Source organism: Leptonotus elevatus, chromosome 4 (assembly GCF_054856555.1).
Source record: "Leptonotus elevatus isolate MCC_2025b chromosome 4, RoL_Lele_1.0, whole genome shotgun sequence".
Lineage (NCBI taxonomy): Eukaryota > Metazoa > Chordata > Actinopteri > Syngnathiformes > Syngnathidae > Leptonotus > Leptonotus elevatus.
Window position 1 is genome coordinate 1,752,622 of NC_141242.1, and position 24,577 is coordinate 1,777,198.

At 40.3% G+C, this 24,577-nt stretch overlaps 2 protein-coding genes across 5 annotated transcripts; one reads left to right on the forward strand and one right to left on the reverse strand.

Annotated features, from left to right (window-relative positions):
- Window positions 1-134: 134 nt before the first annotated feature.
- LOC147174959 (methionine aminopeptidase 2-like) lies at window positions 135-11,084 on the reverse strand. Of its 2 annotated transcripts, XM_086073845.1 has the most exons (11): window positions 10,937-11,083; window positions 9,392-9,499; window positions 9,262-9,324; window positions 8,364-8,466; window positions 8,121-8,282; window positions 7,600-7,781; window positions 6,285-6,379; window positions 6,108-6,204; window positions 5,915-6,018; window positions 2,626-2,741; window positions 135-2,113 (listed from the first exon to the last, which is right to left on the reverse strand). In XM_086073845.1, exons 1-11 carry the CDS (start codon window positions 11,031-11,033, stop codon window positions 1,861-1,863), a joined length of 1,380 nt encoding a protein of 459 aa, XP_085929971.1. In that variant the 5' UTR covers window positions 11,034-11,083; the 3' UTR covers window positions 135-1,860. The 2 variants fall into 2 exon arrangements, with proteins under 2 accessions (XP_085929971.1, XP_085929972.1); XM_086073846.1 differs by lacking the exon at window positions 8,364-8,466 and having other exon boundaries at window positions 8,121-8,317; window positions 10,937-11,084.
- A 798-nt stretch (window positions 11,085-11,882) lies between these two features.
- LOC147174960 (uncharacterized protein C3orf20-like) lies at window positions 11,883-23,200 on the forward strand. 3 transcript variants are annotated; one of them, XM_086072541.1, is made up of 17 exons: window positions 11,883-12,061; window positions 12,158-12,231; window positions 13,179-13,519; window positions 14,242-14,271; window positions 14,429-14,482; window positions 14,562-14,667; window positions 14,811-15,011; window positions 15,814-15,963; window positions 16,043-16,160; window positions 16,758-16,883; window positions 17,051-17,207; window positions 17,772-17,964; window positions 18,272-18,349; window positions 19,911-20,268; window positions 21,417-21,533; window positions 22,549-22,691; window positions 22,759-23,200. In XM_086072541.1, the coding sequence occupies exons 1-17, from the start codon at window positions 12,008-12,010 to the stop codon at window positions 22,895-22,897; spliced, it is 2,439 nt and encodes an 812-aa protein (XP_085928667.1). In that variant the 5' UTR covers window positions 11,883-12,007; the 3' UTR covers window positions 22,898-23,200. The 3 variants fall into 3 exon arrangements, with proteins under 3 accessions (XP_085928667.1, XP_085928669.1, XP_085928668.1); XM_086072543.1 differs by having other exon boundaries at window positions 22,593-22,691; XM_086072542.1 differs by lacking the exons at window positions 11,883-12,061; window positions 12,158-12,231 and adding an exon at window positions 12,587-12,687 and having other exon boundaries at window positions 13,157-13,519.
- The last annotated feature ends 1,377 nt before the right edge of the window (window positions 23,201-24,577 follow it).

A 24,577-nucleotide genomic window follows, 5' to 3' on the forward strand; every position in this document is an offset into this window, starting at 1 on the left:
TCTGCCCTCTGAATCTCAAGACAATAACAGATGGTCACTTGATATGCAAACATTGCCCGGCCACGATACCATTTTTTCAAGATAAGATTGCATCAAAGTCAAAATTAAACAAGGGAAGAAAATCATTTATCAAGTGCATTTGAAAAATACAACTTTTATTTATGTAATACACCTTTCATTCAGGAGTCATTTTAAAAATATGCATTTGACTCTAAACAAAATTGGACTTTATTTCTCTACAAATATGCATAGACTAATGTCAGATATTATGTTGCAATGAGAGCTTCTTTTTTTTTTATCAAAGTTGATTTTATTGATTACTTGAGCCAATGTTTTTTCTTGCCATTGCTTTCTGAAATGTGTAAAACATGATGTGTTATTATTTATTACAGCTAGGCGGGATGTGGTTGTTTCACACTTTTCCAGGTTTTCTTTCAACATGTACACTTTTCACAGCATTTACCCGTCCACTAAATCACAATATGATAAACATATTTCAGTCATTCAATAAAAAAAAAAATCACAACTCATATTCTGTATATAGATTTACTACATACATTGTGAAAAACGTTGGTTTGTTAGCTAACAAAGACCCTAAATTCACCATCTCAAGAGCATGGAATCTCATATAAGATCATTTGAGTTTGACTTTTTCTCATTGAACGACTCAAATAAATTTCCCCCAACATTGTGACGACCTGAGATGCGCCTTGACGGAGTTCCAGAATTCGGACAAGGTAAAAACAGCAAACTTTTTTTGGGCATGATCTTTTGCATATATTTCTTGTTGCATATTTCCTAAAAGTAGTTCATCAACACTCAGTATTGTGTCTAACTTACATATTGTGTGGCTGTGTGCGTGTATTATATATAAATATTATGTGTATAGTTTCATTTGGAGAAGTAAACAAAAGCACAAATCCCTGGTCTTTTGAGAGCTGCTGTTCTGCTTGTTTTCGATGGTTCCCTCCTCCAACACACCTGATCAGGATTGTTAACAGGCTTCAGAACTGGCTAATGAGCTGATCATTTGAGTCAGGTGTGTTGGAGGAGGGAGACATCTAAAACAGGCAGGATAGCGGCTCTCAAGGACTGTTCGTTCCCCCAAATGAAGATACAATTCCATCAAACAATTCGGTTGTCGATGAGGCTCATTGCTTTTAAGCGGTAGGCCCACCACTAATACGGACGTAAATGGTTCCCAACACAAGCAGGTTTCCATCCACCCATTTTTATTCGAATTTTCAAGAAATGCAAAAATAAAAAATAAATGGAAACGCTAGAAATTCTAAAAAAAAAGGGCCAAAAATTCGCAAAACAAACAAACGTTTTATGCTTAGAGGGGGTAGATTTTGAAGCGTATCGAATAAAGGAGGAAACCGCTGGAAAGACCGGATACACGTCGCACGTTGTGACCGGATATTACGTCACACGTACGTTTGTAGTTACTAGTTACAGCAATGTCCGACGATAAAGTAAGGTATGTTTAGGGGGGCGACGTAACTGAAATATTTTTGGAATTAATTAAAGAAGCGAATATTAATGCTAATTTAGATAGAAAACAGCAAAGAAACGCTACGGTTTATCAAGAATTACAAAAACTCATACGACGTAATCACACGGCACAGTAACTTCCTGGTCTTTTTTCTTCTTCTTTTAAATTACCGGTGGATCACATCTCTATGGTGTATACCGCCATCTACAGCGGCGGAGTCCCTTCTCAATACTCGCAAAAGAAGAACAGATAAGTCGCATGTCTGTTTTGCATTTTTTTTTTTAGTAAATTCGCTTTTAAAAAAAATCTAATAAATTGGATGGACACCTGTTAACACATTGTATCAGCCTGGCGTGTCTTTTATCTTAGTAGTCGCGGCCCCGACTGACCACCTCCTTGCAGGTGGGCCTGAGCAGGATGGTGTGCTCGTACTGCGCGGTGTAGCTGCCCTTGATGTCGCACAGAGGCGGGTACGGGTCCACGATGCCCAGGTCACACAGATTCTTCAGCGCCAGCAGGTACTTGCTCTCGCCCAGCCGGTCCAACCAGCGGCGGCAGAACGCCAGCGTGTCGAAGTTGTCGTTGATCACGTTGAGCAGGTGCTTGCTCCGCGGGAGTCTGCGGCGGTGCCGAGATGAAAAGTCGCGTCTCAGTATTTCAGTCTTTCATTACAAATCGAAGGCAATGCCGGGCGGTTGTTGAAAATCAATCGTCACTCAATACATTGACTGTAATCTTGAATGGAGTGTATTATTTACACATGCGCAATGATATTGTCAACTGTACATATATAAATATTACAAATAAATGTGGAAAGACAAAAATAAATATATAAATATAATTAAATATTAGTCAATAAATAAAAATGGTCTGCTCACATTTATTTATATATATATAAAAACATTTCTTAAATGTATTTTTACTTTTATTTATGTAACTCTTTAGGCCTATACCTATTTTTGATGTTTTATATACACTTATATTTAATTTTTTTATTATATTTTTTTAATCAGTTTTTATTTTCACTTTTTATGTATTTATTAACTTCTGGCAATTTTGGTCCTCGATACTACCTTTTTCTTTAATTTTTTTTTAAACACAATCATCTATTCTTTTGTTCCAAGCCAAACCTTATGGGTACATGTCCCACGTTGAAATTTTTCATATAATGTGAGCACTCCATATCATCGTAGACTGCGCCGCGGCCTGTGCTGCCGAACGTCTCGATGGCGTAAGCTTCACCTTCCTGATGAACAACAACAACAACATGAGAAAAAAAAACCACACATCCAGAATGTCTTATGAGCATAAAAGCCACAATAATATGCAGCCCTTTTAAAAATAGCTTCAGAAGCATCGCGTGTCTGCAGTACACTGGCTTGTAACCTACGTCAGCTGTCATGTCATATTGGTGGACAAGCCAGGACACCTTTTGCAGTGTGAGCATTAGCACTCGAGCTAACGCTGCCATTCAAAGTTGTGTGTGGCGATTTTTAGCTGAAGTTTCCACAGATGGATTGTGTTGGCATTCATTAGCATCATCTCTTTTAGCTTCTCTAATTGCCATTAATATCAAATTTTGTGTTAAAACTGTCTATTATTTTGAAGTAAGGTGATTATGGTTTGTTAAAAAGATAATGTATGTAACATAGAATATTATAAACAATTGGATAATACCTGATGGGCCTCTGGTGGTTATCTAGTATGAAGGACCAAAACGGCCAAAATTAAAAAATCAATAAATGAATAAAAGTGAAAATAAAAACGGATATAAAAATAAAATTCAAAAATTAAACATAACATTTTTTTATCAAAATGGAAATAAAAACAACAACAACAACAAAAAATATATATTCCTAAATAAATAAATAAAAGAAAAAATAAATACAAAAACATATATATAAATATAATAAATAAATATTTAAAAAATCAATAAATTATATATATATATATATATATATATATATATATATTGTTTTTATTTTTATTTTTTTAATTATATTTTTATATCTGTTGTAAATTTTCACTTTCATTCGTTTATTTAGTCATTTATTTATTTTTTATTTTGGCAGCTATGTTCCTCCATAATCTAGCGCCACACATTTCTAAATGAAAAAACATTGTGAGCGTGAATCAGCATGCAGCTCTTCTTCACGTGAGCTGATAACACTGACTTTGATAATCTAACCCCTTGCAGCCCTGTGGCCCACCCAACCACTGCAAGCGCGCACACACACACACACACACACACACACACACACAAACAAACACACTTAGCTAAGTAGGCTTCGATGCAAAGCTGCCACATCAGCAGGCCTGTTTGTGTTGTCCAGGCCAGTCGAGTGCAGTACACATTTAAGGTCGAAAAGCTTGACGCTGCAGCTTGCCAATTCAAATCATTTGTGTCCAGATAAAGTCACCTCCACTTGCCACACTGCAGCAAGGAGCCACGCAAGGACCTTGAGGTCCTCGTCCTCATCTTGGCTCCGGCAGCCAATTCACAGACGTGGTAGAAAAACGAGCCCATGCGGCAGCTAATTTCATTCCATTAAAGGCGTAATTAAAGTGCTGACGAGGGTGAGAGAGGGAAGCTGTCGGGGCGACCGCGGCGTAAGCTCGACTTGACGCTTTTCTTCCAATTATATCCAAGATTTATGGAGACACCAGGCCAAGCACTTTTTTTTTCCCCCCACGTTGACTTGCTCAAATCGGACTGCAATTAAGATGAGACACATTTGATACTTCGGCACTAATTCAACACTTAATACCACCACTGTCACATCATAATTACAGAAACAATCAATACGAGGGGTTTGCATCTCTCCAATAAAAGCCGATTTTAAAGTAGCCCAATTCAATTCAATTGGATGCACTCGCATCTTTTTTTAATCAATACAGTACAAAAACGCAACAGCATCATCTGGCGCATTTCACAATCAATATTTATCGAATAAAATAACTAAAATATTCAAATGTATAAATGAAATTATTAAATGTATGAATGAGATCGCTACATACTGTACATGTTTTGCTAGTCAAAGTTTGCTGTAACAATTTTGCTCCAACCAACCAATCTCAGGGATGGAAAATTGCTGACATCTTCAAGGGAGGACAAATTTGAAATCCGATTGGTTAAAAATAAACATGCTCATATGTTCACTCGCTATATGTGGGGGACAGCGAGCGACTTAGCCTTGCCGCGATTGGTCACAAAAGTAATTGATGCCCCGCCCAAAAACGTTTTTAACCTCCTATGTAATCGATATAAAAAGTCTACACACCTCTACTATGTCATGTAATATTAAAAAAAAATAAGACCAAGACATTTTAAAGGGATACTTACCTCGTTCAGCGATTTTCAGCAATAACAAGTTAATATTGTTTATTGTTTCGACTGCAAATGACATCTCAGGTGCTCAGAGCTCAGGTAACGACCAATCACAGCTCACCTGTTTTCACCTGTTTGGTCATGTGACGACCGCAAACTGAGCCATGATTGGTCGTTACCTGAACCCTGAGCACAAGTGATGTCGTTTTCAGTCGACAGCAAGTTGCAAATTGTCTTTTTAAAGCTATTAATTGTACATGAAAAATAAGGAAATCATCAAATTTATTCTAGACAAAATATTGCACTTTTTATTGCTGAAAATGGCTAAATTAGTCCAGTAGAACTTAAAAAAACAACAACATGAATTTGGCCCATTACAGAAGCGTATTGCATTTGCTTGGGGGCAAAACATATCCTGTTTTTCTGACAAATTTTTATGGGGGGGAACTTTGTTTTTTATGTATTTTTTAAGCTGGTGCTTTGTTTTCCCTGAATTATTTTTTCTTTTCTTTTTTTTAATATATTTTCTCCCCCATTTTTCAGATTTTTTTTCTTCTGTTTAAAAAAAAAATGTTTCCCCTGTTTTTCTGTTGTTTTTTTTTTCTGTTTTTCTGAAGAACACCCCCCTCCGTTTTTGGAATATTTTTATGACAGAATTTTCCCCCCAGAAAAAAAAAGAAAAGCTCCTCCAAAAAAATCAGTCAGAAAAACAGGATTTTTTTTTTTCAATTGAATGCAATTCGCTTCCGGAATTTTTCCTCCTGTTTTTCTGAATAATTTTTGGGCAGCAAAAAAATATTGAAAAAAATAAATAAAAATACACAAAAAACAAAGCTGCCCCCAAAAATTTGTCAGAAAAACAGGAGTTTTTTTCCCCAAGTGAATGTGATACGATTCCGTGGCCCATACATAACTTGTATAAGTCAATGAAAAATAAAAAGATGTATCCAAATAAGACTTAGAATGAACTTATTTATTTTAACTTACTAAAAATGACCAGCTTTTCCAGGAATAAAAAAAAAAACGAATTTACTTAAATTGCCCACAAATTGAGACTTTGGCTTGCTTTTGTGTCCCGCTTGTGCACTCACCTCCATCCGAGTGGCCTCTCCACCTTTCACGATGGGGACGGTCTTCCCCGAGTGTATCCTGTACTGTCCGATGGAATGACCGTTGAGGTTCCTGATTGGCTTGACTGCAACAGGAGACGGCCAGTGAGCGCAAATGAAAAGCGTCAGCGCATCCGTGCGAGAAAATACCGATGACCTGCGCGCTCATCATCACCTTGATACGTTTTGCCATCGATGTCCACTTCGTAGGACTCCATCACCTCCTGAATGGTCTCTCCGACGTCGCACAGGCGCACGTCGATACCTGCGCACTGGAGCGCGCGCGCGGATGGCATGTTGGCATGTGTCTTTTGTTACACAAAGCAAGCGGAGGTGGGGGAGGAGGGGTTACCTTGATGCCGGTGTTTGTCGCATCTTTCACAGCTTCCAGCAGTTTGTCGTATTTTGGATTGAAAGTGACTGTGAAGGCGCAATCGATTATCCGACCTGGCACAAAAAAAACAACAACATCACATTGAATATCATTTCAATATCAATCATAAATGGTGCTGCGCCACTTAGCTAAGCTACATACCAGAAAAAAAACTATAACATTCACTCCTCCTGATTTGCATATTTGTCAGGCGATTAAAATATTGAATCGTAATTAATTGCATGACTTCAATAGTTAACTCACGGTTAATCACAAACTTGATATCTGTTTTAAATGTACAATAAATATTTTTCATAAAGTTTTCATACTCTTGTTAACATAAAAGTGGGAAAAAAATGTTAAATAGAAACATGGCTGCATCTTTTAGTCATTGATACAGTAATTTCATAATAATTCATAAAATGTAGTTAAAATTAAAAAGATGTGCTGTACTGTTAAAAAACGAGCGTGATATTGATTTGTGTTGAGGTCATATTTATGCCACTAGATGGCATAATTGCATTTGTAAGACAGGGACAGCTCAGTGCATTTTTCTTTTCATATTAAGAACTAATCTAATCTTTAACATGAAGTAACTTGTGAAATTCTGCTAATTTTTACAATTGTAAAATATAACACAAATATATGCATTTTTATTCAATGTATCACTGCTCAATTTTGACGACTGGAATTCCCCCAGTACAGGCTTTCCAAGTAAGGGCCGGTCATTAATCACGCGTTAAAAGAAATTTATGGCGTTACAAGAACTTTAAATTAACGCACTAATTTTGACACCCCTAATATATACATAGTTACATAAATAAAAATAGAAGAAAAAAATGAGATTCTAAAAATATATGTGAGCAGAGCATTTTTATTTATTGACTAATATTTAATTAGATTTATATATTTATTTTTGTCTTTCCACATTTATTTTTAATATAAATTTTTTAAATCATATTTTTGTATCCATTTTAATCAAGTCATTTATTTTTTTGTTATTATTTTGGCAGTTTTGGTCCTCCATACTTTTTACCTTACTGCTAAATTTTGATGACATTTTGCTGCATTGCAACTGGAATTCCCCCAGTACAAGCTTTTCAAGTATGGGGCAGTCATTAATCACACGTTAAAAGAATTTAGTGGCATTAAAGGAACTTTAAATGAACTCAAAATGAACCCACTAATTTTGACACCCCTAGTAGCTTCCTATGGTAAATTCTACAAACATGGCTTCTTGTTGCTAGGCAGAATTTGTCACGCCGACACATTTGCCGAATGGACTGGCTTTTACCGTTGATGTGAGTTCCAAAGTCTATTTTGCAGACGTCGTCGTAGCGTAGCATGGTGGGGTCTCCGGCGTTTGGCGTGTAGTGGGCGGCGCAGTGATTGATGGAGCAGCCGGTGGGGAAGGCCAAGCCCGCCTTCAGCCCGTTCTCCTTAATCAGCCTCCTCGAGCAATCTTCCAGCTTCTCGCTGGCACAAAAACAAGCAACACATCAGGCATCAAGAGTCTGGAGATCACATGACCTGTTCTATGTCAAATCAAAATGATCTTCACATTTTGAGGGGTGCTTGGAAATGGAAGGAAACGATCAGAACACAAAACATTTTTTGTTCTAAACCTCTTCATGGTGTTCCTTTCTGGTTTGAAATTAGCCTCGTGACCTGCTTTACATCTGGATTTTGGCCTGTTTTACTGCCACTTCTCCCTGTTTTTCTGCTCACAATTGCAGTTTGCCGCTAGTGTAAGACGCTTAAACAATCCACGGCCAGTTACTCGAAACAAGATCTTCACGCATCATGGGAGCTCACCAGATGTCAATCATGCTCATGCCTGGTTTGATCCAGCTCATGACGTAGGCGCGAACCTGGCGGTGAGCCTCGGCCGCCTGCCTGAAGTCGCTCCACATCTCCTGGTTGGCCGAGTCCAGAGCTCGCTTCTCCTCGCTGGACGTCCGCCACGTCGCACTGCGCCTGACCATGGGCCCCCGCACATTATTAGCTACCACCTAATGAGTACAAATAAGCATAAAATGGGCAAGGGCGCGTATGTACCCGTCTTTAGAGGGCGGATATTCACACTCCTCTCCCTTAGGGAAGTCACCGTTGGGATAAAGCTGGCAAATGGGGACAGAGGGAGGGTCAGTCTGTCCCTTCACTGTGGCCCACATACAGGAAGAGAGAGAGAGGAAAGGAAACACGCTCACAAATTGTTCTGTCAATTACCATCATTATATTTTCTGATACCGCAGTATTGATTGTATTTATTTTTAAATTCTTTTTTTTTTATTGACAATACAAATTTACAATTTTGTGATAAATCTTGTCAATGTAACAACAAATATATATATATACTAGATTGTATTTATTTTGACATTTGAAATGTGCATTGTAAGCCGTCACTTCCGGTTTTGGGCTATAGCTTTTGTTTTGAGAGAGATTTCCGGTTTAGTGCTGTTTCTACATAAGACAACTTGATAGCGTAAGTACGTTCGGAAAGTTTGTTGCGGAGCTTCGAGGAATGTTCTGTTTTATATTGGTAGCCCCTGCGAACAGATAAAATTTACTTCTTTTTTTTTAATAAAATAGTTTTTTTATTAGCACTTTTGTTTGTTCATGTACACGGTTTTTGATTTCAGCTCTTACGGTGATGCATAGCGATTCACGGTTATTAAAATCATCAATAAAGTTTCATCCTTGGCCAGCTAACTCTGATTTTTAAAGTTTTTTTTAAAAATAAAGTAACGATGGTGAATAATCAGGCCAAGTATGGAGCTAGCAGCTCTTTTTAAACAACAGTTTTCAAGAAGCAAAACAGTCTGTGATGCCTTCATGGCCCGTCCAGACCGTCGGAAACTACCCAACCCGCAACCCACCCCCAAAGGTTGCTACAATATTGTGGACTTGTACTGTAAATAGCGGACTATAGACGTTGCTATGGCGACGCACTTACAGCCTCTCTTGTTTTTCTTCTTCTTTTTCTTCCTCTTGGCAGCTGCGTTGTCTCCGTCCTTACCTGCCGAAAGCGCCGTTCCAAGTTAATGTCTGACGTAAGTGTTGTCGCCATGACGATGACGATTTACCTTCTTCTTGGCCGTCCTCGTCCCGCTCGTCTTTGTCCTCCAGCGTCGTGGTCTCCAGCTGCCGTGCGACTTCTGCGTCACCCCCCTCGGCATCGTTCGACCCCGCGGCTGCAAAGTCAAACGGCTCAACAGACGCTTTAAAACACACACTTTTCTTCCGGAAAGGTTTAAACATGCACCTATAGATTTTTCATCAGACCCGCTTGGAGTTGGTTGTTGCTTCAACAGCTGCACTTTTCCCGGCGAAATAATTTGAAAAAAAACAAAAAAACTAAAGCACACACACACACACGCAGATGCTGTAAATTGAGCGTTTGTGTTTTGAAGAAAATGCATCAAATAAGAGAAAGTTGGTAGGACCTGTGCATAATTTCTCAAGATGAGGAGTCATTGTCCTCAAAGACACGCGATCCATTCGTCACATCGCGCTGGACGGATTGTTGGACCGAGCGTCTTTTCGCTACACTATACGGCCATGTGACGATTCTTTACACTTTGTTGGAAAACCCACATCCATCACTCGTGTAACAAAAAGTGGGGGTGTTGAAACCTTTCGATGGGAAAAGTGTGAGTGTGTTGAACAGGGTAATGATAGTTTGGGAATGTTCACGACAGTTTTGTTATTTTTTTAAATTTGTTTTCAGAGCAGGTTTGTTAGTTTACTGCTGTTATTTATTTCGAAAACACTTTAGGTTTAGCTTAATTTTTATTACTTTCATTATTACGTTTTTTTTTAAACACACATCCACTGTGGGTGTGACAAAAATTACGGAACCTTTTACAAGCAAAAAGTGGGTATTAAACATTTATGACAGAATGCGTGGGCATCACTTTGCAATATGGGGGTTACATACAGGTTAATAAAGTCGACCCCCGCATACTTTTACTTTGCAATATTTGTAAGTGATATATTTTTATACACAAATGTATAGCATTCAATTTGAAAAAGAAATCTAGTTCTCATGGGTAATTTAATTTTTAGCAGTTTTTTTCCCAGTGTCTGTTGTTTAGAGGTTTTTTTTGTCTTTAATGGAATAGTTGTTTTATGTGTGTTTTTTTAGTTATTGATTTTCTGAATAATTGTTTTGCTGTTTTTAAAAACAAGAATTTTATGACGGAAAAAACTGAAAAAAAATCTGAAAAAAATATTCCATGTAAACAGAAAAATACTCTGAAAAACAAACTAAAAAAAATCTGGGGAAAAAAGGATAAATAAATGACTCTGGAAAAAGAGCCCCCCCCCCCCCGCCCTTCCCTAAGAGGTTAAAGTGAATGCATTGCCATACATTTGAATAGGCATCCTCGCAAGTAATGATGGTCTACTGTATGTTATGACGCATTTAATTCTTGACGACCTTAATTATTATGAATTCGAATTAATAAAAAAAATCATCTCTAATGTAAAGCAACACGGCGCTTATATTGTGCTGTACCTAATCAAGTGTCCAGTGAGTGTGTGCCTCCAGAAAAACAAGTTGAATTGAATTGAAAATGTCAAGTTCGTCGTACGTGCCACCATCGAACATGCATGATGATGACCCTCACCTTGATTCATCTTCCTCCTCCTCCTCCTCTTCCTCCTCAACTCCTCGACTGCGTCCTCGTCCTGGTGCTCTCCGTTCAAAAGTTGAAGCTCCGACATGAGAGCTCGGACACAAATGAAGTCAGTGAAAACGTGAGAAGGGGTGAGAGAAAAAGAAGAGTGCGAGGAGGAAAGAAGGAGTGAGAGAGAGAGAGAGAGAGAGAGAGAGAGAAAAAAAAAGAGCGAGCGCTATGCTTGCGAGCCGCCAAGTGGCCACATTGTGTACTGCACATGTTGATCAATGCAGCGTGCCTGCTTGCCAGTGGAAAAATCCCGAGGCAATTTTTTTTATTGATCACAGCAATTATTGACACTTTTTTTTCCCCGGGGGGAGGGTTGAACACACACAGGGGAGTGCGAGTGTTGGAACGCAGCCATCAGTGATCGGAAACGACGCCGATGTGTGAAACTCGGAAGTCGGAAGTAGTGGCATCTTTTTTTTTTTAAATTGCAAACAGATAACACAACTTTCTCAAATATCAATATCAAAAGATAATCAATACAATATCAATCGCGGTGAAACAATCACTCAAGATAACATGAACAAATATAGATCACAGCAAACATATAGAAAAAAGAGAAACAAAGAAGAAAAAAATGGAGAGAAAAAACAGCAAAAGGTTATGCTGCAACATACTAAGGGCTTGAGAAGTTATAAAAAATATATGTAAATTACTAGAGCAAGTTCGCGGCATCTACTCCATTGTTGGTAGGCAGAATTGGTGCCCAGCACTGTAATGTTATTTTCTCCTGCAGCGCCCTCTGTAGACTTGCAGTGGCACTGCTTCACCTCACAGGTGACGTCTCGAATTTGATTGTATTGGACGCTCCCGAGCGCTTCCTGCCCTCCAATTTGTGGCCGCGGGTTCGATCGGGGGGAGGGGGGAGGGGGGGGGGGTGTCCGTCGGGCTGAAAATAGCCCTGACGATGTCCGCTTTGTGTCGCTTGGTGACGCGGCTGACGCGGCTCGGCTGCACTCGTGAGAGAAGCCGCCGTAATCGTCAAAAGCTCAGCTCACTTCTCGCCTCCTCCACATGACTTCGCTGACGACGCTCTTGTCCCCTTACCCCATTTATTTCTTCGACCAGGTGGGCCGCTTTCTCGCCCCTCGCTTTTTCATACGATTGCGAGTTGACTTGTCCCGCATGACAAATGGAGCTCTTTCGTGTGTTTCGCTGTTGCAGCCTGCACCGCCGCGAAGTAAGAAGGGCAAAGTTGTGACTGTGGTGAAACCGAAAGAAGAGAAGAAGGAGAAAAGGTACGGTACGTTTCGTGAAATGGAGCATTGCCACCGGCCACAACATTAGGTACACCTGCACTACATAATACACACACAAAAAAAACAACTGAATGAAAGCTTAGCTAATATCCATAGATCTATGCCATTCGTTTATCATACATTCCCGAGGTAAACATTTAATCACCAACGCTTTATTGATCCATCGGGACAGTCACTGTCACACAGTTTTGAGTAGGAGTGTGCCATTATTTAAATTATGTTATACTGTTTTGCCTTTGTTTGTGTGTGCCTTTGTTGGGACCGCTATTCATGTTGTACACGATTTGGCCACTTAGGGGCAGTGTGGTTCCGCGTATTCTGATACACAGTTAAATTGTAGTAGTCACATAGTGAGAAGAGTAGAAAGAAAAAGTCCCAAACAAGTTATGCCAATAAAAGTTTGTTTTTTTTGCAGCGTAGTTAAAGCGTGTGCGGGTGAGTAATGTTAACATGCTTCTCTGTGTACATTCGTGAAGCGTTTTGTATGAATAGCCGTTCTTTTGAATGATAAAAGTACCGCGAGTAGCGCGCTAATTAGCATTAGCATTAGCGAAATGACTGGAGTAGATCATGACGATTCTTTGCACGTCTATAAATTGAAGTAGAAATCATTGTCAATCAAATCATTTTGAATCGAAAATCGTTCGGAATCGAATTGTAGACCCAAAAATTGGAATGGGATCCCCTAGTTTTGAGCCTTGTATTTAGCATTAGCTAAAGTAATAACACAACCACTGGTTACCAAAATTGACTCGTGATTGAATTAGTTATAAATAGTTCCTCTGAGAATTTATTGTAGGTTATACAGTATTCAATTTTCGCATGTGTGTTGTCTGAGTTTGAGATGTTTTAAGGTTGTGTTAACGTCCCTAATAAGATGTCCAGTGAGTTTTTTTTCTTCTAGTGTATGTTTTCCGGTCTGACAGGTCTGAAAATGGCAAGCACTTGAAGCTTCTGAAAAAAATCAAAAGCGACGATTTTCCGGAGACTTCAACCAAGGAGGAAACATGCGAAGATGATTCGGCGGAAGATGAGAACGAGGACCCGCTGGCCAGCCAGAAGCGGGCCGCCCCTCGCTTGCTGAACGAATTGGGTCGCCTGTTCTACCGCAATCGGGGCGTCTCCCTGCAGGTGGGCGACATCCTCAACTACACGGCCGACGGCGCGCTCAAGCTGCACAAATCGGACAAAGATGCGGCACGACTCAAAGCGGCCAGGAGGATAAAGTCTCAGAAGAAAGCCTCCAAAACAAACCAAGACGCAACAGGTCAGGCCAGCTTGCTATTCATTAGAGATAGACCAATACGTTTTTTTTTTCAGGGCCGATACCAAATGCCGATTTATCAGTAGTCAAGGAGTCCGATAACTGATATTTGAAGCCGATATTCATAAAAAAAAAAAAAAGGTTGAAGGGGGGTATATTAACGTCAAAACTTTGTATAATACAAAAAGCTGATTTTGACTGTAATGTCTTAAAGCATGTTTATTCAACAATTATTCAGACTTTTCAAAATGTATACGTTTTTAAAATTTTATTTTTGTCTAAGACATTATCCTTTTACATTTCTAACAAAAGGTTCAGGGAGTTATTATTATTATTATTATTATGTCTTAAAAAGTTAAATGGAAACTTAAGCAATTTTCTAAAAAAAAAAAATTGCCAAAATTTGAAAATACCTGAAATCGTAAACCTTCACATTTCTTTGTTTTAATGTCAAACAAAAAACAAATGGTTCAGAAGGTTGTCAGTAGCATCTCTTATAAAGTTAACTGATCATTTAAATAAATAGCTCCCTGAGATTAAAATTGTTTTCGATTTACTTTATATCGGCCGTCAGATTTTGATAAAAGGCCGATACCGATATTCGTCAAAATGCCCAATATCGGCGCCAATAATTGGCCTGGATTATCGGTCTATCTCTACTACTTGTTCAATTCATCGACAAGCCAAAGCAAGCTTTATGATGATATTGTATTTTTCCTCATTAGATGATGCTGCCATACTTAATGACGACTCTGGTAAGTACGTCGTCCGTGAATGTGCTTCAACGCAAACATTTTTCTAGGCGAAAGCCAATTTTTGTGTGCAAGCACCTGTAATCTCAAACGTTTGTTTATTGTTTGCGCGCGTTGTACGTTGCTCTTACGTTCCAATGTGAAATTTGCCCCCGCTCAGCTGTTAGCCCCACACTCATGGAGGAGATAATCTCCAGCAGCAATCAGGATCCAGGTGGGTGCCAGAGCGCTCGCCGTTTGTCTGCGTTTTGACTTGTTTACCGTCTCCTGAGCGCGACTCCGCTTTTGTCCAGATTGGTACGCTTTGCCGCTCCAGGCCTTGGTTGAACACACGCCTCCTCCCAGGGGTTTGTGCCAGTGGGTGGTGGAAAGACTGAAGGCCAGCGCAAGTCCACTGCTGTCAGTTTGAAATGAAACACATTCAATGACATGAAGTTATCGTCGTAACGTATCGCAAAGAAATCGAAATCGGACACGATTTCCTTGAAGTTGTACCTCGGATTGAATTGGAATGATGATTCTGACATTTGTCCGTGGTCCAGCATCAAACCACGAGTGTTGGACCAGGTGCCGAGCTCTCCCATCCTCCGTCACTACGTGGACGCCAAGGTTGGCGTTAAGACCCGCAGTCTACTAAGTGCGACCAGTGAAGCCGACAGCGTCGCCGACGACGTCAAGCCTCAGCGGGCACCGCCACTCAAGAGACTACATTGCAGGGTCGCCAACGGAACCTCCTTCATATAGTATCCTTTGCACGCCATATATGAACTCATTCACTGCCATTGACAGCTATAGACCTTAAAAAAAAATCTTTTTGAACTATTTCTATTTTTTTTTCCATTTTTGTTAACAAGAGTATGAAAACCTAGAATTTTTTGGGGGGTGAAATTAGAACAGATATAACATTTGTGATTAATCGTGAGTTAACTAGTGAAGTCATGCAATTAATTACAATTACAAATTTTCATCGCCTGATGCCCCAAATTTTTAATAATCTTTTCCTTTAAACCAAAAAAAAAACAAATTTCGGGGGGGGAAATTTTGATAATCGTTTTTTTTTTCTTCCAAGAAAAGATTATTAAAAATTAGGGTCTCCAGGCAATCGCCAATTTTTAATCGTAATTATTTCGCATGACTTCACTAGTTCACAAATGTTATATCTGTTCTAAATGCACCCCCCCCAAAAATTCTAGGTTTTCATGCTCTTGTTAACAAGAATGGAAAAAAAAAAGTTAAACTAATATAAATAGTTCAAATTAATTGTTGACGTCCATAGCTGTCAATGGCAGTGAATGAGTTAAGGTGACAGATTTAGAATTAAATTTGCCAATAACGTCAGAAACCCTGTATTAGATTAGTAATTGTGAAGGCGCTGGGCAGATTAAATTGGCATGGCAACACACACGGCTGAAATGTGATTGGACGAAAAAACGTTTTCATCCGCAAACGGAACAACAATTTTCAATTTGACGGAGCCAAATATTGGCATGCGGCTTGTAAACCATTCGTTGCGATGCTGTTGCCCCTTTAACGCCGCGCCCTCAGCTACATGTCGGGCAACCTGGCCGTGTGCCACAGCCCATCGGGTCTTCCGTCGGGAGGCTTCTGCACCAACGTGTTCAGCGACTGTCACAGTCCCGTCATCCTGGCCACCGTCACCATGTTTGGACACGGATCCGTCTCGCATCCTGTCAGGTGGCTTCGCCGCACATACTTTTATTGGATTTGATGGTGGGTTTTTTTTATGGAGCGTGTTCAAACGATGTCCTTCCAGCTCTGTGGTGACGGCTTTGTGGGACCAGCACGGCGGCTTCATGTGCGACCGGGAAGGCAACCTCAAGAAGGAGTGGTGCTGGAAATCTAACGAAGAACAGGAGAAAATTATCATCAAGGTGAACTTTTGAATTCGACCACCTTCCGTGTTGTTAAAGCTTCACCTGCCGGTGCATTTTGTATCCGCGAGAAAAAGGACGTGAACTCATTGACTCGCAGTCATTTTGACTGAAGCAACCCCCTTCGCTCCAAGCTGTTTTACTTGGTTTTGACCGATTTTGCGAGGCCCACAGAATATTCTGTTCTATTGCTATAAAAACCCACCAAAACAAAGATTAGAGTCTCTTCTTTCATCAGGAAAAAAAAATTCATTTCTATCTATTTCCGTTTAGCAGTTTTCTCATTATTCACAAACCTGTTGAAAACACTGTCAAAAGGAGCTTTTTTGCAACATGGCCCTGCTTGATCTCTTATACTCTGCTGCCACCTGCCTCCCGTTTTTGTAATAATTGCTTTAAGCCATCTCTTCATGTCAGAAGCTGCATCAAAGCCTTCTGTATGCTCTTGCATTAAAAAAGAAAACAATTAAAAACGTATAAATACGTTTTTGGGAGTGGAGGACAAATGATCACAATTTTTTTTAAACGTTTTTGTGTATGAATGAGTTAAGTGGCAATTTGTAAGGTGTGTAAAATGTATGCGTGTGTGTTGCGCAGCTGGCAAAGGGCATCTCGATGCGACTGCTCAGCGGCACGTCGGCTCTGCTGCTGTTCAAGTTTGAAGACAACAAAGTTCAGCTCCCACTCACGGCCGTCCCGTACCCGCCAAAGGAAGTGGCGACGGTGAGACTGAGAAACTTTTTTTCTTATGTTTTCTGAAAATGTGATTTTTTTATTTTTCAAGGTGGTCAACAAACTACAAAGCAGACACAATTAGAATACACACAAAATTACAAAAAATTCGGGGTGACGTACGTACGCAAGCAAGGTGACCGTGTCACCCGTCTCAGGATGACGACCAGACGCTCCCGGAGGTGGCGGCGGCCGAGGGCACCTTGGCGTCGCGTTGGAAGAAAGGATGTTACGTGATGGCCGAGGTGCCCAAACTTCGCAAGAAAGTACGAGACATCCTGGACGCGTGGCTGGACTATTATCGCACCGCCACCGGTACCTGCAATAAGTCACTTCAAACATGTGAAATGCACCGCAAACATTTCTTGACAATAATATGTTAGATGTGACCTCACATTCTCATTAATATTGTATGTGTGAAATATGAGTTATGAAGCAAAATCCAGCGGGGCGGCCATTTTGCCACTTGCCACTAAACCGATGATGACATCACAGTGGCTCAGGCAACAACCAATCACAGCTCACCTGTTTTCTGAAGCCGCGCTGTGATTGGTTGTTACCTGAGACCCGAGCAACATTGATGTTATCTTCAGTCGACAGCAAGTGGCAAAATGGCCGCCCCCCCTGAGATGGATCAAAACGGCTGGATTTTGATGCTTAACTCATATTCTCCACTAACGCAATAATAAACGGCACGCCATATTTACTAGACCAGTGGGGCTGCATAGAACATCTTATTGTCAAAAAAAAAAAAATTGGGGGTTGACTTCCCCTTTAAAAGCCAGCACTAGAGTTGCAGCATTTAGAACACGGATGTCCGAAACGCCGGTAATTTGGTCCTGTGTGTGTGTGTGTGTGTGTGTGTGTGTCCACGCGCAGGTATCAGACGTGGTGAGAAAAAGCCAAAGACCTCAAAGGGCAAGCACAAAAAACGGGCCCACGCGTCGGCGCTGGCTGCCAAAAAGTCACCCGAGCGGGCCCACGCCAAGCTCGCCAAGGCCAAGGACAAAGGGCCAGAAAAGCTCGATCCGCACGCAAAGAAGGCGCCGCGGGAAGCTCCGGCCAAGACGAGGTAAGCTGATGAGTAGCTTTTCGGCTTAATTGGTCGTATTTAATTAAAAAAAAAAAACCCAACCTCATCTTATGTCATCTTAATTTCCATGAAGGAATTCATGTTCAAGTCAACAAGTGGCAACATTTGTTTTGAAAGGTTTTAATTGTTCATGAAAAATAATGACGTTATCACATTCATCTTCGACAAAATATGATCTTCTCACTATCGAAAGTGGCTCAATGAGTCAAGTATCCCTTTTAATATGAATTTTTCATGACATTTTGCTTAATTTGGCTGCTAACGAAATTCATTGTGAATGTTTCAGGGTACCCGCAAAAAACACAAAGGAGCACAGTATGATACAGATCGGACCCCTTCGTATCCATGGAAACATCAAACAGGAGTAAGACCGCGGCTGTGCTGGGCGTCACTTTCCTTTCTAGCCTTTTCCATTTTTGTAGTATGTTCAAATCTACAGTGAGGAAAGGTCAAGCCCGCCTGGGGTCACATTCTTGGGAATCTATGTAGTCCACAAAAGAAAAAGTCATTTAGTAATTAAGGAATATTCAATTACGTAATCGTCACCGACAGTGTACAGTCTTGTGTTAATTTTGTTAGCCATTTTTAAATTTAGTCTCAGTTTTAGTCCAGTTTCGATCACGCTTGTTAGTCGACCTCATCCCGTTTTTATTTCGTTGACATTTAGTCGACTATAAAGAACAACAACTTGACACACAATTACAGTATATCAGCAAGTGGCTACTATGTCTCCATGCTATGAGCTAGTAAATTAGCCAGCATTAGTTAGCGGTCGGATTAACATTATTGCTGGAACTATAATTTGCTTTTTTTTTTAAATTTATTATTTTTACCTTTCATTGTGAATCCACTTCCTGTCTGTCCCACGTGTTTGGAACCTCGCCAGCCAGATTGATAATTGTGATTGACTCGAGTTCTTCACATTATCAATCTGGTACTTCACTCGGCAGACCCGTTCGGGAAAGGCGGGACTTGCTGTGCAATAATTCGAGCTGATTGGACGATGCAGCATCCGCATTTGTTTTATTCAACAAGAAAACGGTGAGTGATGCTGCGAGAACATAATGAATTGCAGCATCCCTTCGTCTGTTCAGTTTGTTTTGTTTCCCCCCCGCCATCGGCGCTTATTGCTTTCGTCCCGCCTAAACAACGCCTGATTGGTCCGATTGGGAAAAAAAGATCGGCTGCAAACGTGTCAGCGGGAGCGGCACGAGACGTATTCTCCGGAGTTTGTGACCTCGCAAATGCCGCGAGAATTCATCTTGCTGCCAAGTTTAATGTGTTTGCGCTTGTTGCACTTGCTAGCGGCAGATTTGAAAGTGGGTGTGTCAAAAGTGTTAGCAGAGATATGGTTTTACAAAATCATATTTATTTTCATCTCGTTTTTGATTTTAGTCCATTATTTTTTCAAGCAAAGTACATTTTCGTCTACGAAAATGCATACTAATTTAGTCCCACCTAATGTTTATTAATGAGGCTTTTAGTCTAGTCTAGATTTAGTCCAGTGTGTTGACGAAATGATTTGTTTAGTTTTCGTTGACCAAATTAACACTACCTTCAATGGCATTTCACATTAGATGTTAGCAGTGCTACATGAGCATTAAGCTAGCAGAATTGAGAAGAAATTAATACGGTTTGGTTGAACATTTTGTGCATGTTCTGCCTCTTCTTTGGAGAACTCTGTTAGCAAGCGGCTAGTCTAGTTTTCGTATGTTTACGAAATGATTTTTGGTTTAGTTTTCAAAATTAACACGAGCATGATGAAAGTCTTGATACAGTGATTTTTCTATTTCGGTCCACTGCATAAAAATGCCTGTTCAGGGACTTTGCAACTTGGCGAATGATTCCCAACACAGCCTTACGTTGCATAAAACAAGTTGATTGTCTGCATTCTGCGCGCGTACTAACCGACTCCCGCTCGCCAGGCTCGTGGTCCTCCCGGACCATCCCGACTTGCGTCTGTGCAACCTGCCCCGCGTCCCCGTGCAGTCCCCGCTGGTGCCCTCGGTGCCGCTCACCGTGTGCCCGCTGCTGCTGCGGGCGTCGCTGCTCAAGCGGCTGAAAGGCCACGCGCCCAAAAGGTGCTGCTGCAGCACCACGCTGATGCCGGAGCTGCTGGACGCCGAGTACGACGCCTTCATCACGGGCCAGCCGCAGCACAGCCAGCAGATCCTGGTGGTGGTGGTCACGCTGCCCGTCAAACCCGGCGTCACGCTGGAGCACGACGCCATCCAGCAGCTCTACCGCAGGAGCAACAGGAAGCGGACCATGCCCTGCGCTCAGGTGACCATGGCCAATTTCATCGTTTGTGCCGAACTCCTTCGCTGCCAATGACGACGATAGACGGCAAAGCTTCCTTTGTTCATCTTAACTTCAATCTTAATTTAAATATGATTTTTTTTAAATAATAATGCATTAGTACCAGAGAAAATATTGGAAACAAATATTCACCCTTTGTACAGATACATGTTTAAAAACGACTGTGCTAAAAGTTAAAGTACTGATTCAATTTCTTTACTGAGGTAAAAGTAAAACGATATATTTTCTGAAATCTATTTACTGTATGTAAAAATAATTATAATAATAATTTTCCCCGTCAATTATATTATTTTACTAACTTGGCACAAAAATGCTATTCATTAAAGTAAAAGTAGTTTGAACTCCTTTACTTAAGTAAATAAAAATAAAAATGCAAACTGAAATGAGCTGTATCACAAAGGTAAATATGAATTTTACTGAGTTATGTAAAAATACCTGTTTCAACATGACACTTTGAACAAAAAGCAGAGGTGGCAAATCCAAGTCCAGAAAGTAAAAACCTTGCCACAGTTTTGCTTTAGTTTAGCCCCAGGTGCTAGCAAGCTAGCTTCCTAGCTAGCACCCATGGTGCTCGTTTACCTGCTAGGGAGCTAGCATCAGAGGCTAAAGCCAAACTGTGGCAAGTTTTTTTTACTTTAAAATGCTAGCTAGCTAGCTCCCATGGTGCTCGTTTACCTGCTAGCATCAGGGGCTAAAGCCAAGCTGTGGCAAAAAAATTTTTACTTTAAAATGCTAGCTAGCTAGCTCCCATGGTGCTCGTTTACCTGCTGCTTACCTGGATTTGCCACTTCTAATAAAAAAGTGGTGGAAAAAAGTACTCTTAAAAGTACTTAAATAGAAATATAGATACTAACACTGATTGCACTCCTTAAGTAAAAATAAAAAAGTACGGACTGAAATGTGCTCGTGTAAAAAATACAAATGAATTTTTTTGCGTCAATTACATACCGTACCGTTTTGATCAAATGAAACTATGATAAAAAAATATTCTTTCTGCGACCAGGTGGCAAAATGTCCAATACTCAACATTTGTACTTGATACTTCCCACCACTGTACTTTACCTGCTCTTGACATCAGTCCGAACAAATCGACACACTCTTTCGCCATTCAGTGCCAGATGGACTCGTTTCGCCTGTTGAGGTACGAAGTGTCCACGGGGGCGTTGGGCTGCCCGGTGGACAACATCCTCTTGCAGCATCGACACAACGTCGCCGCCGGCATGATCCTGGTCAGTGTGGGCACAACATTAGGAGCACCTGCACCACATATTGGAAAAATAATAGTCTTGTATAAAATATCTGAAAGCCGTACAGTATTTGAGTGAAAGTCTCAAAAGTATCAGAAAGTTTCCAAAGTCATTTTCGAGAAGTATAAGTGTTTTTTTTTTATGTTGAGTGGTTAAGAGTTTTTAATATATTTTTATAAAATGTGAAACTTTCACACTTCAAACTATTTTAATGCCACCTCCCAGTATAATTTTTAATTGACGGGGTGGTCACTATTTTTTAACAAGTAAAAAATAATAATAATAATTAACAAGCTGCTTTGAAGTCCCCCTTTTTCTTTTATCGCTCAGTTCTTTAAACCCCAATATTAGATTTGGCAGAGGCATCTTTTGTTGAATTACAGTTCTAATTCTTAAATTTAAAAAAAATCCAAATTTCCTCCTGTAAACATTAATCATAAAATTTATACATGTATTTAAGGCAAGTTGTAAAATGTCTTAAGTCCTGTTTATGTTTAATACATTTAAAACACCATAAATCATGAGTACTGTCTCCAATTTTGACACTGTAAATGTATAGGATCGTATGCCGAGAATCGCTTCTCGGGAGGAGCAATATGGCGGCCTCGCGGCTTCAAAAGTCTTGGCCTATCGGCTATCCAGTCTCATCAGTAAACAATACACACTTCTTTGTGTGGGGCTACATGATTGGATTTTACTGACCTCTGGTGGACAACTTGCACCTATGATTTTGACGATTCATAATATTTTTAAAAAAGTACAAAATTATACTATAAGAGTGCTATTTTGCTTATTTAAAAAAAAACACCATATAATATTTGTTGTTTTTTGGGTCTGGACATTATAAGCAAAAAAATAAAATAATGCACTTTAACTAAATTTAAATTAATTTAAAAAAAAAATCAGCGGTTGCTTTTTATTTGAATTTAATGTAACAACTGATCAACGAAAAAATACATGAAGTCACTTCAAAAGTAATGTAATGTCAATGTGTTAGATGTACATCCGAGGGCAACTGATGTTTTTGGGCTACGTCTCCAGTGGTCGCACTTTCTCCGTTCTGGACCTTCAAAAGCAAATTTCCAGAACCAGGGAGGACTACAGGTTGGGTGTCAGCCTCCCTCCGGATTACAAATTCAGGTAGGACGTCGCAAAGTCAGCCCGAAACATACATTGCGCCTTATCCTTCCTTCCTTTGTGCTTGCAGCGAGAGTGCAAAGGTCAGCGTGAGTGCCTCGGAAGTCTCCAACGCAAATAAAGTGGAAGAATCGGCGGTCACGCTAACCAATGACGCCGCGTTGACTCACGCGCCGGAAAAAGAATATGTCACCGAGACGTGTGACTGAATCAGAGAAGGTGACCGACCCGGTGACCAAATGAGTTTTTCATCAGCTTTGGTGTGTATAATATTCCCGGCAATAGAATTGGGGTGCTATCAGAAATGTAGCGTGGGAAGCACTTTTGAACTTCTCATAGGGAAGAAAACACCAGGGCAATAAATGTTTACTTTCAAACCTTGTCGCTGAATACCTCTTTGCTAGTTTCAATCAAACGGATTATCTTTGTACAGCTCTTGTTTAGGATCGTATTTGATTTTGCATGCAGGCGATGTAAAGTTGGACTAACAGCTGAGATAAAAAAATCAAAAACCAGTTTGGCCTCAACTGAGCTGTAAAAATGATCACGTGGCATCTGTTTTACTTTCTGTTCTCTGTCAAACCGCGCGATGATTAAAACTTGCAACACTGAAAACGCCACGCGTTGTTTGCCGTGAGTTGCACTTCCTCACCAATGCAGCAAATATAGACACGTAAGCTTGATTTCATGTGGCAGTGCTCGTAAAAAGGTGCTAAAAATAGCCGCGGGGATGATATTTGTGTCGTCTCGGAACGCGGAATGATTGAAGCCAGCAAAAAAATATGACGCAATTCAGTTTTGGTCAATTGAACTGCAGATTTTTTTTTTTTTCCATGGTACCTTTTGAGAACTAAGCAAATGTGCCTGCGTCTAAAATAGCTCACAATTAATTCTATAGTCATTTATGTGGACACTTTTGAGTTTTGACACATTGATTAAGATTACTTTATAAATGTAGAATATTTTAGGTTTAGGTGGATTTGTGGTTACACTTTTCTCATTTCTATCCATCGATATATTTTCTGTAAATAATACTGTAACTTTGTCAATTGGACTTCAAGCAAGGCTGTTTTTATATATATATATATATATTTTTTTTTATACAATTATAAGAAAATGACCCAATACCAAGGTAACAGCCAGCCAGCTAAAATGAGCTAATTCACATAGCAATGGCCAACTTGAAAGAAAAAATGCACCCTGTTAAGAATGTATTAATTCGTAGTATTTTGATGGTGTTTGGGCCCGACCAATACAAATTCCTGAAGGTTGAACGTCTCACATAATTCCCCAAAAGTTGGGACACAATCCAAATTCTGGAATAAAAACTGAATGCAATGATGTGGAAGTGCCAAATGTTCATATTTTATTCAGAATAGAACGTAGAGAACAGGTCAAAAAGTTTCGACTGAGAAAAAGTATCATTTGAAGGGGAAGAAACCACGTTGATGTAAAATTCCATGGTGTCGACAAATCTGCCAAAGTTGTGAGGCGGCCATTTTCGGCAGCGTGAGGCGTCCCCTCGTCTTCTTACTGCAAACGTCTGTGGATGGAGGAGACACGTTTGCAAATAGGAACGCTGTCCCGTTCTTGTCGAACGCGCGTCTCTCGAACCTTCGCCTTTATGATGCGCCAGATGTGCTCCGGGAAGGGACAGATGCAGGCTTCGAAACGGAGCGCTGATAACAACTTGGCTTGTCCTCTTCAAGTCAGCGTGATCTCGCGCCCCGGTTTCCCACAAAGAACTTCCCATCGTGACCGCGAAACAGGTTTGCACGGTGGATTGTGTTGCCGTTTGAAGGCCCGAAGATCTCGGCCATCCGGTAGGATTTGTCCGCCTCGACCCCGACACGCAGATTGTTCCAGATTCCCGCAATCTTTGGATGATG